The sequence below is a fragment of the Notolabrus celidotus genome, chromosome 8, assembly GCF_009762535.1.
Source record: "Notolabrus celidotus isolate fNotCel1 chromosome 8, fNotCel1.pri, whole genome shotgun sequence".
In the NCBI taxonomy this organism is placed as follows: domain Eukaryota; kingdom Metazoa; phylum Chordata; class Actinopteri; order Labriformes; family Labridae; genus Notolabrus; species Notolabrus celidotus.
The window spans coordinates 36,226,687-36,239,186 of record NC_048279.1 but is presented as its reverse complement, the minus strand read 5'-3'; the positions used below and the strand labels follow the sequence as shown (position 1 = coordinate 36,239,186).

The 12,500-nt window shown below is 43.1% G+C and overlaps 1 protein-coding gene across 1 annotated transcript in view; it reads right to left on the bottom strand.

Annotated features, from left to right (window-relative positions):
* LOC117817679 (transforming growth factor-beta-induced protein ig-h3-like) overlaps positions 1-12,500 on the bottom strand; it is a 21,284-nt gene that overhangs the window by 2,247 nt on the left and 6,537 nt on the right. Inside the window, exons 3-12 of the mRNA XM_034690431.1 lie at positions 11,310-11,474; positions 11,066-11,212; positions 10,844-10,985; positions 10,549-10,761; positions 10,310-10,447; positions 10,079-10,221; positions 6,127-6,263; positions 3,218-3,348; positions 200-324; positions 1-79 (exon numbers count right to left, since the gene is read on the bottom strand). The exon at positions 1-79 is cut by the window's left edge and continues 24 nt beyond it. Of these exons, the coding sequence (XP_034546322.1) occupies positions 1-79; positions 200-324; positions 3,218-3,348; positions 6,127-6,263; positions 10,079-10,221; positions 10,310-10,447; positions 10,549-10,761; positions 10,844-10,985; positions 11,066-11,212; positions 11,310-11,474 (1,420 nt within the window). The remainder of the gene's footprint in view (positions 80-199; positions 325-3,217; positions 3,349-6,126; positions 6,264-10,078; positions 10,222-10,309; positions 10,448-10,548; positions 10,762-10,843; positions 10,986-11,065; positions 11,213-11,309; positions 11,475-12,500) is intronic.

Genomic DNA, 12,500 nt, shown 5'->3' with positions numbered 1-12,500 from the left:
TGGCGTGGACGACTCCGTTAGTCGCCATCAGGTCGGCCTCGACCACGGGGATCCTGTTGATGTGGACGGTGTAGTTCCTCTGAAACACAAACCGCACAGGCGTGTCATCGCTTCGTACTAAAGTTTCAATAAAGTTATTTTAAAGTGTGTGTGTGTGTGTGTGTGTGTGTGTGTGTGTGTGTGTGAGGGGCACACTGACCACGCCCAGCTCCAGTCTCTCCCCCTGCAGAGGTCTGAGTCTGGTGTGCGAGCTGACTCCTCCGCTGACCAGCATCCCCTCCCCGAGGTGATACTTGAGCACCGCAGACAGCTCCTGACGGTTACCTAGGAAACGGGGACACAGCAGGTAAACATCAGGTGGTGATGGACCGGATGACGTCCCCCCAAACGCAGACAGAAACCTCTGTCTGGTTTCAGTTTCCTTCAGGTCGGGACAAACTGTCATCGAGCCCCCAAAGAGCTTTCAAGACGACACGTGTCTTTGAGCTCGCCCTCGTCTTAAAGCTGCAGTGTCTCTGACGACCAGCAGGGGGCAACTTCTCCTCAGCTGATTTGTTCCCTCAGTAAACACTAAAGAGTTTATGGTCTCAATCTCTACTTTCCTCTTCAACACAGCATGATGTTCAGTTAACATGCATTTGGACCAAGAGTTCCGGGGTCTTTTAGCCCCAAGAACTACTTTCCCATGAACTAAAAGGTTCCTGGTCCCCCATTGTTGTCTGTGTTTCAACCGCGGGCTGAAGTCCCGAGTAGATTGTGTAAATCAGGCCAGTGACGTATGGAGAAACAAAAGTAAATGCACTACACCACCAGACCAGTAGAGGGCAGTAAAACAAAGAGGAATGCCATTCATCACAGATGACACCATAGAAGCAGACGGACAGGCAGGTATCATTATGAGCAACACAACAGTTAGCCTGTTAGCATGAAGAGACTCAGCTGGTCTGTTTTAGATGGTGCTATATTTCATCACAGATGCATTCACTGAATCAACACGTGAGAGGAGATAAGCGCGAGTAGCAAAGACGTTTCAACACGGCTTTAAAATCCTTTTGAACTCAAAAAGCCGTGATCGCAGAGATCGCCCGGTGTTTTGGTTTAAACAGCGACCCTGTTAACTGGAGACTCTCAGCCGGATGCATCCCTCATAAACGTCTTTAGACCATCATTAAATATCTGATGAGGATATTTTGAAATCTTAATAAAAACTAAACTAGTTTGCATTCCCAGGAACTCCCTCTGTGTTTCAACAGCTGTGTAAACTCCACAAACACTGACACGTTCAGCTGAAGGTCTCCAGTTTACAGGGTCACTTTTAAAACCGGAACACCGGGAGGAGAGACGCATTCACGGTGGGCTGAGAGAAGACTACTGTTACAAGCTGCTAAATCAAGAGAATCACAGCTTCTTCTTTTAAAAAGTACACACACATACAAAACAGATGGAACAAATAAAAACTAATGAAAGAAAGAGAAATCAAGAGAATCACAGATGGAAAAAACAATGACTGGGAATGGCTTTTGGAAAAATTTGACAAAAAAAATTGACAAAAGAAAATTTTGACAAAAGAAAATTTGAAAAAAAAAAATTTACCCCCCAAAATTTTTTTATTTTTTTTTTTTGAAAAAAGAACTTTTTGAAGAAAAAAATTTGAAGAAAAAAATTTGAAAAAAAAAAATTGACAAAAAAACTTTTTGAATTTTTTTTTTGAAAATTTTAAATTTTGAAGAAAAAAATTTGAAATTTTTTTTTTGGCAAAAACAAAATGAAAAAAAAAATTTGGCAAAAAAGTTGCCCCGGAGAATCACAGCTTCTTCTTTTGAAAAGTACACACACATACAAAAAAGATAGAACAAATAAAAACTAATGAAAGAAAGAGAAATCAAGAGAATCACAGATGTGTGTGATGTTATTGTGGACGGAGGGAGGAATAAAAACACTGAGGTTAATCTACCAATCAGACACGGTCAGCATTGCAGACCCCGCCCCAGAAAGTCCCGGGTCCTTTGAAAAGTACTACCCCCCTAGCAGGGGCTTTTTAGGGGGGAGATTATCTACCCCTGAACTAAATTTAGACCCTGGGTCCACCGGTCGAAACACACGTAGTTCAGGGGTAAAGTTCCTGCAGCCTTTAGTAAATGATGGTCCCATTTCGAGTCACATAGAGCAGGAAGAGGGGGAGGAGTCAGGGGCGGGGCTACCTGGGAGTGACAGGTGAGACCACAGTGAGGATCTAAAGACTGCTAGCTGATAACTTAGCCTTTACTAAGCTCCACCCTCTTTCCCAAATATGGTCAGTACCAGCCCCAAAAAGAAGATGGTGATGTCATCAAGGCCACGCCCACCTCTTGTACTCAGTGGGTGATTAAAACAGACTTTAAACCATGAATTAAAAAAAGCTTTAAGTCTCAAGTTGAACTGAATGAAATATGGAATATATGAATGGATGTTTACAGGATGAAACAGACTCTCTCTCTCCCGGGTCAGACTGCTGCTCTGGAGCTTCTGATGATCCTCAGAGATATTCATGTGTTATATTTAAAGACTCCAGCTCTTACTGGGTCAGAGTGAGTCTCCTCCTCTCCGTCTAACACAACATACATAATGTTGATCTGATGCAGAGTGCTGAGCTGCTCAGAGAGCTGCTCTGTTTAAACAAAGCTGATGAGATCTTTAACTCTGAGTCACACGGACGACACGTTCCTGAAGTTCAGACCAAAGAAGGAGCTGAAGACACACACGGACACGTTCACACCAGATCCTGTATAAACATGGACGTAGTCTCTGTGACGTCGTCTGTCTGTTTCTGAAGCCGATCTTCAGCGGGTGCCATATTGGAAATGTTGAACTTAACCTAACTTCTGTGGAGCTAGCGTGAGGTAAACAGGCGGGCCTTTAGCCTCCTCGCTAACAGCTACAGTGTTCCCGCCTGTCAATCAAGTCAGCCACGCCCTTATTTGGGCAAAACTCATAAGTTTAAAAACAAGTTTTAATAATTCACCTCGTACAGTGTGTGCTGAGAGAGAAAAGAGCTCTTCAGACTAAACTGTTCTTTGTACCAGGTTGTAAACATGTTCATTTTAAAGATCGTCTTCTTTGAATGGGTGTGTATGTGGTTTCAGCCTCTAGTGGACGCTAAAGGAACTGCGGTTTATAACACTTCTGCATAGGCTTCATATTTTAAGACCTACAGCTGGTCTGACACACGGGAACTCACGCATCAGTTTGTTGAGTTCAGGCGGTGGCATGGCGGTGAAGGCGGTGTTGGTGGGAGCAAAGAAGGTGATCGCCCCCTGCTGGTTCAGCAGCTCGGTCATCCCCGCCGTCTGGATGGCTCCGACCAGGAGACTGAAAACAGAGGAGGAGCGTTTAGTCAGATTCAGAACAATATCCATCGTGACTGAGCGAGTTAAACAAAACTAACTTTAACTCAGAGACAGTTCAAGGTTTCATCAGAGCGCTAAAATCACTATTTTATTTACGGTTTTTATTTTGTTTTATTCAAATTTTACTGATTTTTTATTTTATTAATTATGTATTCATTCATTTATTCATTTATTTATCTATTTATTTATCTATTAATGTATCTAATTATGTATCTATTTATTTATTTATTTATTTATATATTTATTTATTTATTTATCTATTTATTTATTTATTTATTTATTTATTTATTTATTTATCTATTAATGTATCTAATTATGTATCTATTTATTTATTTATTTATTTATCTATTAATGTATCTAATTATGTATCTATTTATTTATTTATTTATATATTAATGTATCTAATTATGTATCTATTTATTTATTTATTTATTTATATATTTATTTATTTATTTATCTATTTATAATTTATTTATTTATAATTTATTTATTTATTTATCTATTAATGTATCTAATTATGTATCTATTTATGTATTTATTTATTTATTTATCTATTTATTTATCTATTTATTTATTTATCTATTTATTTATTTATCTATAAAAACATGTGTTTTATAGATATCTATTTATGTATCTATTTATTTATTTATTTGTTTATTTATTTGTTTATTTATTTGTTTATTTATTTAGTTATCTATTTATTTATTTATTTGTTTATTTATTTGTTTATTTATTTGTTTATTTATTTAGTTATCTATTTATTTATTTATTTGTTTATTTATTTAGTTATCTATTGATTTATCTATTTATTTATTTGTTTATTTGTTTATTTATTTGTTTATTTATTTGTTTATTTATTTAGTTATCTATTTATTTGTTTATTTGTTTATTTATTTGTTTAGTTATCTATTTATTTATTTATCTATTCATTTGTTTATTTATTTGTTTATTTATATAGTTATCTATTGATTTATCTATTTATTTATTTATTTTATGGCGCCCCAAATTTGACTGATTTTTGTGGGATTTTACTGACTTCTCTTTATTCACTGTTTTTAATCTATTAATTTTTTTAATTTAATTTTAATTATTTTTAAATAACTTAATTATTTGTATTTTTTTAACTGTTGCTTTCAGTCTCTCTTTTTGAATCTTTGTTTAGTTGTGATGCACTCTGAGCAGCAGGAAAGGTCCTGTATGAATCAAGTCTGACCCAGAACCTCTCTGCAGTCAGCAAACCTTCACTTGAGACAGATTTCAGCACCTTCAGGAATAAAAGGATCACAGACTGAGTGAGGGTTTTATCCTCAGGAACCGATCCGAGCCGTCTCTGCAGGTCTCGTGATGTGGTCTTAAACTTTGAGCCCTCACATTCACAAACAAGTCCTTCATAATCCGTCTGTTAGAGATGAATCTGTCCCGTCAGAGTTTCCACAGAGTGACTGAAAGGAGAACACGCCTCTGTGCTTAACATTCAGAAGAAGGGGGCGCCGTTCCGCCCCGTGTCTAGAGGCTTCAGTCCTCCAGGTGGGCGGCCCGGGTTTGATTCCAACCTGCAGCTCTATCAGCCCGTCATTCTTCTCTCTCTCTCTCTGTCTCTGTGTCCTGCTCTATCCGCCCTCCTGTCCTCTCAATGAAGACATTAAAGACAGAAACATCACACTGAGAGCTGTTAGTGAAGTCCTGCTGGAGGAGGACTCTGAGGAGGAGGAGGAGGTGACTGGGTCTGGTTAAACCATCACAGCTGAACTCTCTAAGTGCTCATCATTAAACCTCAACCAGAAACCAGCTGGACCGTCCTGCACTCCGTGACTCATCAGAGTTCCTGTTGGGTTCTCTCACGTGTCTGCAGGTCGTCTCTGTTAAAGTCTTCCCCTCATGAGATCGGTGTCTTCATTACAGCATGGAAACAAACTGCTGTGACGGTTAAACACCAGACAGAGCCAGGACCCATCAGCTGGGATCTGTACACGCTTCAGGGGACCGTGGTCATCTCTAAGGGTTTTCAGGTGGATTCTGGTTTAGCAGCTTTGAGCCCAGACTTCATTTCCTGTACGCAGCATTGTTTAAAGTCTGATTAGGTGCTTAAGAAGTGACAGATCTAAAGAGAAGTAAAGTACAGCCCCCTCTGCTTAATAGACTGTATCATTTCTCTGTTCCTATCACCCCCCAGAGGAGTCTCAGCTTCACTGTAAACATTAAGTTCCTCAGAGGCTTCCCTCTGGCTTCCTTCAGCGGTATGAACCTGAAACAGAAACTGATGTTCTTGTGATGTTCTTGTAATTAACGGGTCTTCAGTTTGCTGAAATAACAACATCATGATGCAGATTAGTCCAAAGTCCAAAGTCAAGCTTTGTCAGGTCTGTCCTCAAGAGGAGAAGAAAACTATGTCTACAATGTTTGTTTGTTGAATGGAGGTGGGATCCATCATTTCTGATGCTGCGTTCAGGGAAGTCAGGAAATCTAAGCGCTGATTGTCTTTAGTGACTCAGCATCAAGCAGATTAGTGTCTCAGTGTAAATGTTTGATGTAGAACAGATTGTTAGCTGCTCTTCATGCAGAGATCTGTCTATAGAGAGAAATAAATCCTCCTCACATTAACAACCAGGGGAGCCGTCATCACGCTGGACTGTGCTCCTCCTGCTGACACCTGATTGGTGGATACTACAAGAACTACATCCAGAAACTAGAACTGCAGCATCTGTAAAGAGAGATTCCGAGCAGACAAACATGAACTCACCTGAAGCGGTCGTCAGCCTTCAGCACGTCCATCACCGTCCCCATCGGGGGGGTGAGGACTTTGTCCACGGTGAACAAGGTGGCGTATCGGCCCTGCTTATCATGAGCAGCGATGCAGGCGTTCTCTATGCAGAGGTTCTACAAACACACAGAAGAAGGAGACACACATGAAACCTGAGGGGTTAGGAACAGAGGATGACGGAGGTATGAAGGCATCCAAACAAACATGCAGGTCGGTCCTGTGACTCACCCACAGAGCTACGCCTGCACTCTGAACAACAGACTACACACAGAAACACAAGTCTCTCTCACAGCTGGACCAACATCTGCAAACAGGCCACACAGGACAGGTTGGGACCTATACAGCAGGCTGCCCTAGGTCTCTAAAGACTCTTCACCTGGTCCAAAATGCTCAGACTCAGACTGCTATAGGCTTAGACTGCTATAGGCTCAGACTCCTATAGACTCAGACTGCTATAGACTCAGACTGCTATAGGCTCAGACTGCTATAGGCTCAGACTGCTATACTCAACCTGCTATAGACTCAGACTGCTATAGGCTCAGACTGCTATAGGCTCAGACTGCTATACTCAACCTGCTATAAACTCAGACTGCTATAGACTCAGACTGCTATAGGCTCAGACTGCTATACTCAACCTGCTATAGGCTCAGACTCCTATAGACTCAGACTGCTATAGGCTCAGACTGCTATAGACTCAGACTGTTATAGGCTCAGACTGCTATAGACTCAGACTGTTATAGGCTCAGACTGATATAGACTCAACCTGCTATAGGCTCAGACTGTTATAGGCTCAGACTGCTATAGACTCAGACTGTTATAGGCTCAGACTGATATAGGCTCAGATTGTTATAGGCTCAGACTGTTATAGGCTCAGACTGCTATAGACTCAGTCTGCTATAGACTCAGACTGCTATAGGCTCAGACTGATATAGACTCAACCTGCTATAGGCTCAGACTGCTATAGACTCAGACTGCTATAGGCTCAGACGGCTATAGGCTCAGACGGCTATAGGCTCAGAGGGCTATAGACTCAGACTGCTATAGGCTCAGACGGCTATAGACTCAGACTGCTATAGGCTCAGATGGCTATAGACTCAGACTGCTATAGGCTCAGACTGCTATAGGCTCAGACTGTTATAGGCTCAGACTGTTATAGGCTCAGACGGCTAACACGTCTATTCTCTGGTTCTGTTTGAGGTTTCTGCTTGTTCATGTTTTCCTGTTTAGTTCATGTCTTTTCATTTATAAAATATTTACTTTCAAATTTATTTATGATGTTTTTGAGTTTCTCTTAATTCCACAGAAACCTGCAGTGGTAACAGATTCAGAGAATTCTTCTTCTTCTGCTTGTTTTGTTGTTTCTGCAGAGCGAGAATAAAAGACGACGTGTCTGAACCTCCAGCTGATCCAGGCATGTCTGCTCCTCTGAGCAACATCTAGCATTAATGGAAAACATCATGAAGTCATGAGAGACGGAACAAAGAGCCCATCATAACGACATAACGATGTGACACACACACACACACGCACACACACATACGCATGCATGCACACACACACATACACACACACGCACACAAACACACACACTGTGTGTGTCTGGAAAGATTTAGCAGCCGTGGGAAGCAGGAAGCTCTTTGTGGTCTGCAGAGTTCATTACTGAGCAGAAATGTGAACCACCCACAAATCCAAGACCTGAAACATGTGGAGCCACGGGGGAGACCACCAGAGACCAGCAGAGATCACCTGGGACCAGCAGAGACCGTAAGAGACCAGTACAGACCAGCTGAGACTACTGGTAGTGGGATGAAGTGAACGCTGCGCTCCTCTGTGTTTGTGTCAGCTCATATTGATCATGATGCCTCTGAGGGACGCGTCGTCCTAAATCACAGGGTTCATGAAACTTGGTCCACTTCAGCTGAACACCAAACTCCACCAGGTCCCGTCTGGTCTCTCAGACGCACATCAGAGTTTCTGTCCTCATAGTTAGATCTTATCACGCTGGTTTAAGTCTCAGTGTTTGTGTTTCTGACTCGTTTACTCTGAATCAGTTATTGATGATATAGAAAGAGGGGGCGGGACATCATGATTGACAGCTCTGTTGACCAATGAGGCTCCTGTGTGCTCCAGATTATCAGAGGAGAGGAGGAAACTAACACACACACACACACACACACACACACACACACACACACACACACACACACACACACACACACACACTGGATTGGACAGGACTTGTGTTCTGGATTCATGCGCTCCTCTGGATGATGTTTGTTCTCTGAGAACATGAGCTCGGCTGCTCGTCTCGTCTCTGATTAACGTCCCCGCTGGGTGATCTGATGACATCATCTTCTCTAATAAAGTCCAGTTTGGTGTTTTCTGGTTGAGTCGGATCATCTCAGACCCCCTTAGAGCTGGATCACCGGTCCCACGCACATAGACTCACGTCAAGGCTTCTAATGACAAACAGACTTAAACTCACCGACCTGGTGAGGTCACCACAGAGAAGACAGGGACGATATTAATGACCACTGAAGACGGACGATCCTCCCGATCCGCCCGGCAACAGACGACAGAATGAGAAAGTGATGCGTTCACACACAGCTGCTTCAACACATGGACACCAAGTGAAACCATCAGACTGGGATCATGTGGAAACTATCTGACACTGACTGCAGACTGACTCATGGTTCTTCCAGGAACCAAACCACGGCCTCATTACGGAGCCGAATCTGGTTTCATTTTCAGAGACAGACGAGCAAACAGCTTCTGGTTAAACACGCCACAACAAAGAGCTGAAAACCAGAACCCTAAACCGGATCAGCTGTAATGATCCGGTCCCCACAGAGCGTGTCCCAGACTGCTATAAGCTCAGAATGCTATAGACTTAGACTGCTATAAGCTCAGACTGTTATAGACTCAGACTGCTGTAGCCTTAGACTGCTATAGGCTCAGACTGCTATAGACTCAGACTGCTATAGGCTCAGACTGCTATAGGCTTAGACTGCTATAGGCTCAGACTGCTATAGGCTTAGACTGCTATAGGCTTAGACTGCTATAAGCTCAGAATGCTATAGACTTAGACTGCTATAGCCTCAGACTGTTATAGACTCAGACTGCTATAGCCTTAGACTGCTATAGGCTCAGACTGCTATAGACTTAGACTGCTATAGACTCAGACTGCTATAGACTCAGACTGCTATAGGCTCAGACTGCTATAGGCTCAGACTGCTATAGGCTCAGACTGCTATAGGCTCAGACTGCTATAGACTCAGACTGCTATAGACTCAGACTGCTATAGCCTCAGACTGCTATAGACTCAGACTGCTATAGGCTCAGACTGCTATAGGCTTAGACTGCTATAGACCCAGACTGCTATAGGCTTAGACTGCTATAGACTCAGGCTGCTATAGGCTAAGACTGCTATAGGCTCAGACTGCTATAGACCAAGACTGCTATAGGCTCAGACTGCTATAGACTCAGACTGCTATAGACTCAGACTGCTATAGGCTAAGACTGCTATAGACTCAGAGTGCTAAAGGTTTAGACTGCTATAAGCTCAGACTGCTATAGGCTCAGACTGCTATAGACTCAGAGTGCTAAAGGTTTAGACTGCTATTAGCTCAGACTGCTATAAGCTCAGACTGCTATTGGCTAAGACTGCTGTAGACTCAGACTGCTATAGACTCAGACTGCTATAGACTCAGAGTGCTAAAGGTTTAGACTGCTATAAGCTCAGACTGCTATAGGCTCAGACTGCTATAGGCTCAGACTGTTATAGACTCAGACTGCTATAGACTCAGACTGTTATAGACTCAGACTGCTATAGACTCAGACTGCTATAGACTCAGACTGTTATAGACTCAGACTGCACAGAGCGTGTCCCGCCTAGGTCCAGCTAAACCATGAAGGTCTGAGGGGGTCTTACGTTTCTGTACACGAACACTCTCAGCTTGAGTCCTCCCAGCGTCTCCAGCTCCTGACCGTGATACAGAGACTTAGAGGACAGCTGCTCCTTCAGGATGTGATTGGTCATCAGCTTCCTCATGTCGGGAGTCATCGACACACTCCCTGTAACACACACACACACACACACACATGAATACCACAGGTGGAGATCTGAACTACACAGAAGAAGTCAGCAGGAGGAGTTTGTTACCTTTGAAGGCCTCGTCCAAAGGAGCCAGCAGGGTCAGAGCCTCGGAGCCCGTCAGGTGGGAGCTCAGACCCGCCTCCACAAACAGCTTGGACGCCGTGGAAACAGTCGAACCTTCAGCCAGCTCCAGCAGAACCTTGGCTGGAAAACAAGTTCAAGACCAATGTGATGATGATGATGGTACTGCAGAGGATTCGGTCACACACGGTCAGTATTAGCAGTATCTGGTTCTTGTAGGGTACCTGAGTCTGGGATCAGCAGCTCGTTGATGTAGTGGATCACTCCGTTGGTTCCCAGCTGGTCCTTCTTGCTGATGATGGCCTTCCCGTTCAGGGTCATCTGGTCTCCGTCACAGCCGACCTCCAGCGTAGTCCCCTGCAGAGTCTCCATGGGCGTCCCTGTCACGATGGACTCGGCACACTGCATGGTCTTCAGGATGTGGTAGTTCAGCAGGTCTGAGGGGGCACAGACAGGAGGAGGATCAGGGTCCAGCTCATCATGTTGGTGGTAAAACAGAGAGAGAGTCAGAGCGCTCACCTCTCAGAGCCACAGGGTCTCCCAGGATCCGGTTCAGGGTCTCCTGAGGAATCTTCTCAAAGGCCTCGTTAGTCGGGGCAAAGATGGTGTATTGGCCCTCGTTCTCCAGCATGGCGGTCAGACCTGCAGCCGCCATGGCGGTCTGAAACACAGCAGAGCGTGAGTCTCTGCAGGGACCGGTCCAGCTCTGGGTGGGACTTACTGATTGACAGGTGTACTCACCCGCAGCGTTTCCAGGTCTTCATCGATATCGATGAGCGTGTGCACGGTGTTGGAGATGGCCGTGATGACGCGGTCGACCACGTGCACGATGCCGTTGGTGGCGTGCTGGTCGGGTTTGATCAGACGAGCGCAGTTCACCGTCACGATCTGAGGAGAGGAGAGAACATCGGTTCATCAGCCAATCATCATCGAGCTGAGACGCCTGAGCGGATGGATTAGTGTCAGGCGTTGGTGCGTCTCTGACCCCGTTGGAGTAATGGTGGATGTGGACGTGGAAGTCCTGGTACATGGAGGCGAAGGAGGACCCGTGTTTGAGCTCCTCAGAGGTCAGTCTGCTGTTCACCATGTGGTAATGAAGAGCGTTCAACAGCTCGATGTTCACATTGCTCACCAGAGCGTCCAGGATCTCCTGCAACACAACAACAACAACAAAAAGATCAACAACAACACACAACCACAACCACAACAACACACAACAACATCAACACAACAACAACAACACACAACATCAACAACATAAACAACAACAACAACACACAACAACATCAACAACAACACACAACCACAACCACAACAACACACAACATAAACAACAACAACATCAACAACAACAACAACAACAACACACAACAACAAAAGATCAACAACAACACACAACCACAACCACAACAACACACAACAACATCAACAACAACAACAACAACACACAACATAAACAACATAAACAACAACAACACACAACAACAACAACAACAACAACAACACACAACAACACACAACATAAAAAACAACACAACATCAACATCAGCAACAACAACAACATCAACAACATCAGCAACAACAACAACATCAACAACAACAATAACACACAACAACATCAACAACACACAACAACATCAACAACAACAACAACACACAACATAAAAACAACAACACACAACAACATCAACAACAACAACAACAACACACAACATAAAAAACAACAACACACAACTACAACATCAGCAACAACAACAACATCAACAACATCAGCAACAACAACAACATCAACAACAACAACACACAACATAAAAAACAACAACACACAACAACAACATCAACAACAACAACGACATCAACAACAACACACAACATCAAAAACAACAACACACAACAATATCAGCAACAACAACTACTACAACACACAACAACATCAACATCAGCAACAACAACACACATCAACAACAACACACAACACACATCAACAACAACACACAACATAAAAACAACAACACACATCAACAACATAAACATAAACAACATCAACAACAAACAACAACAAAAAACAACAACACACAACAATATCAGCAACAATGACAACAACTACAACACACAACATCAACAACAACACACAACCTAAAATCAACAACAACACACAACAACACACATCAACACA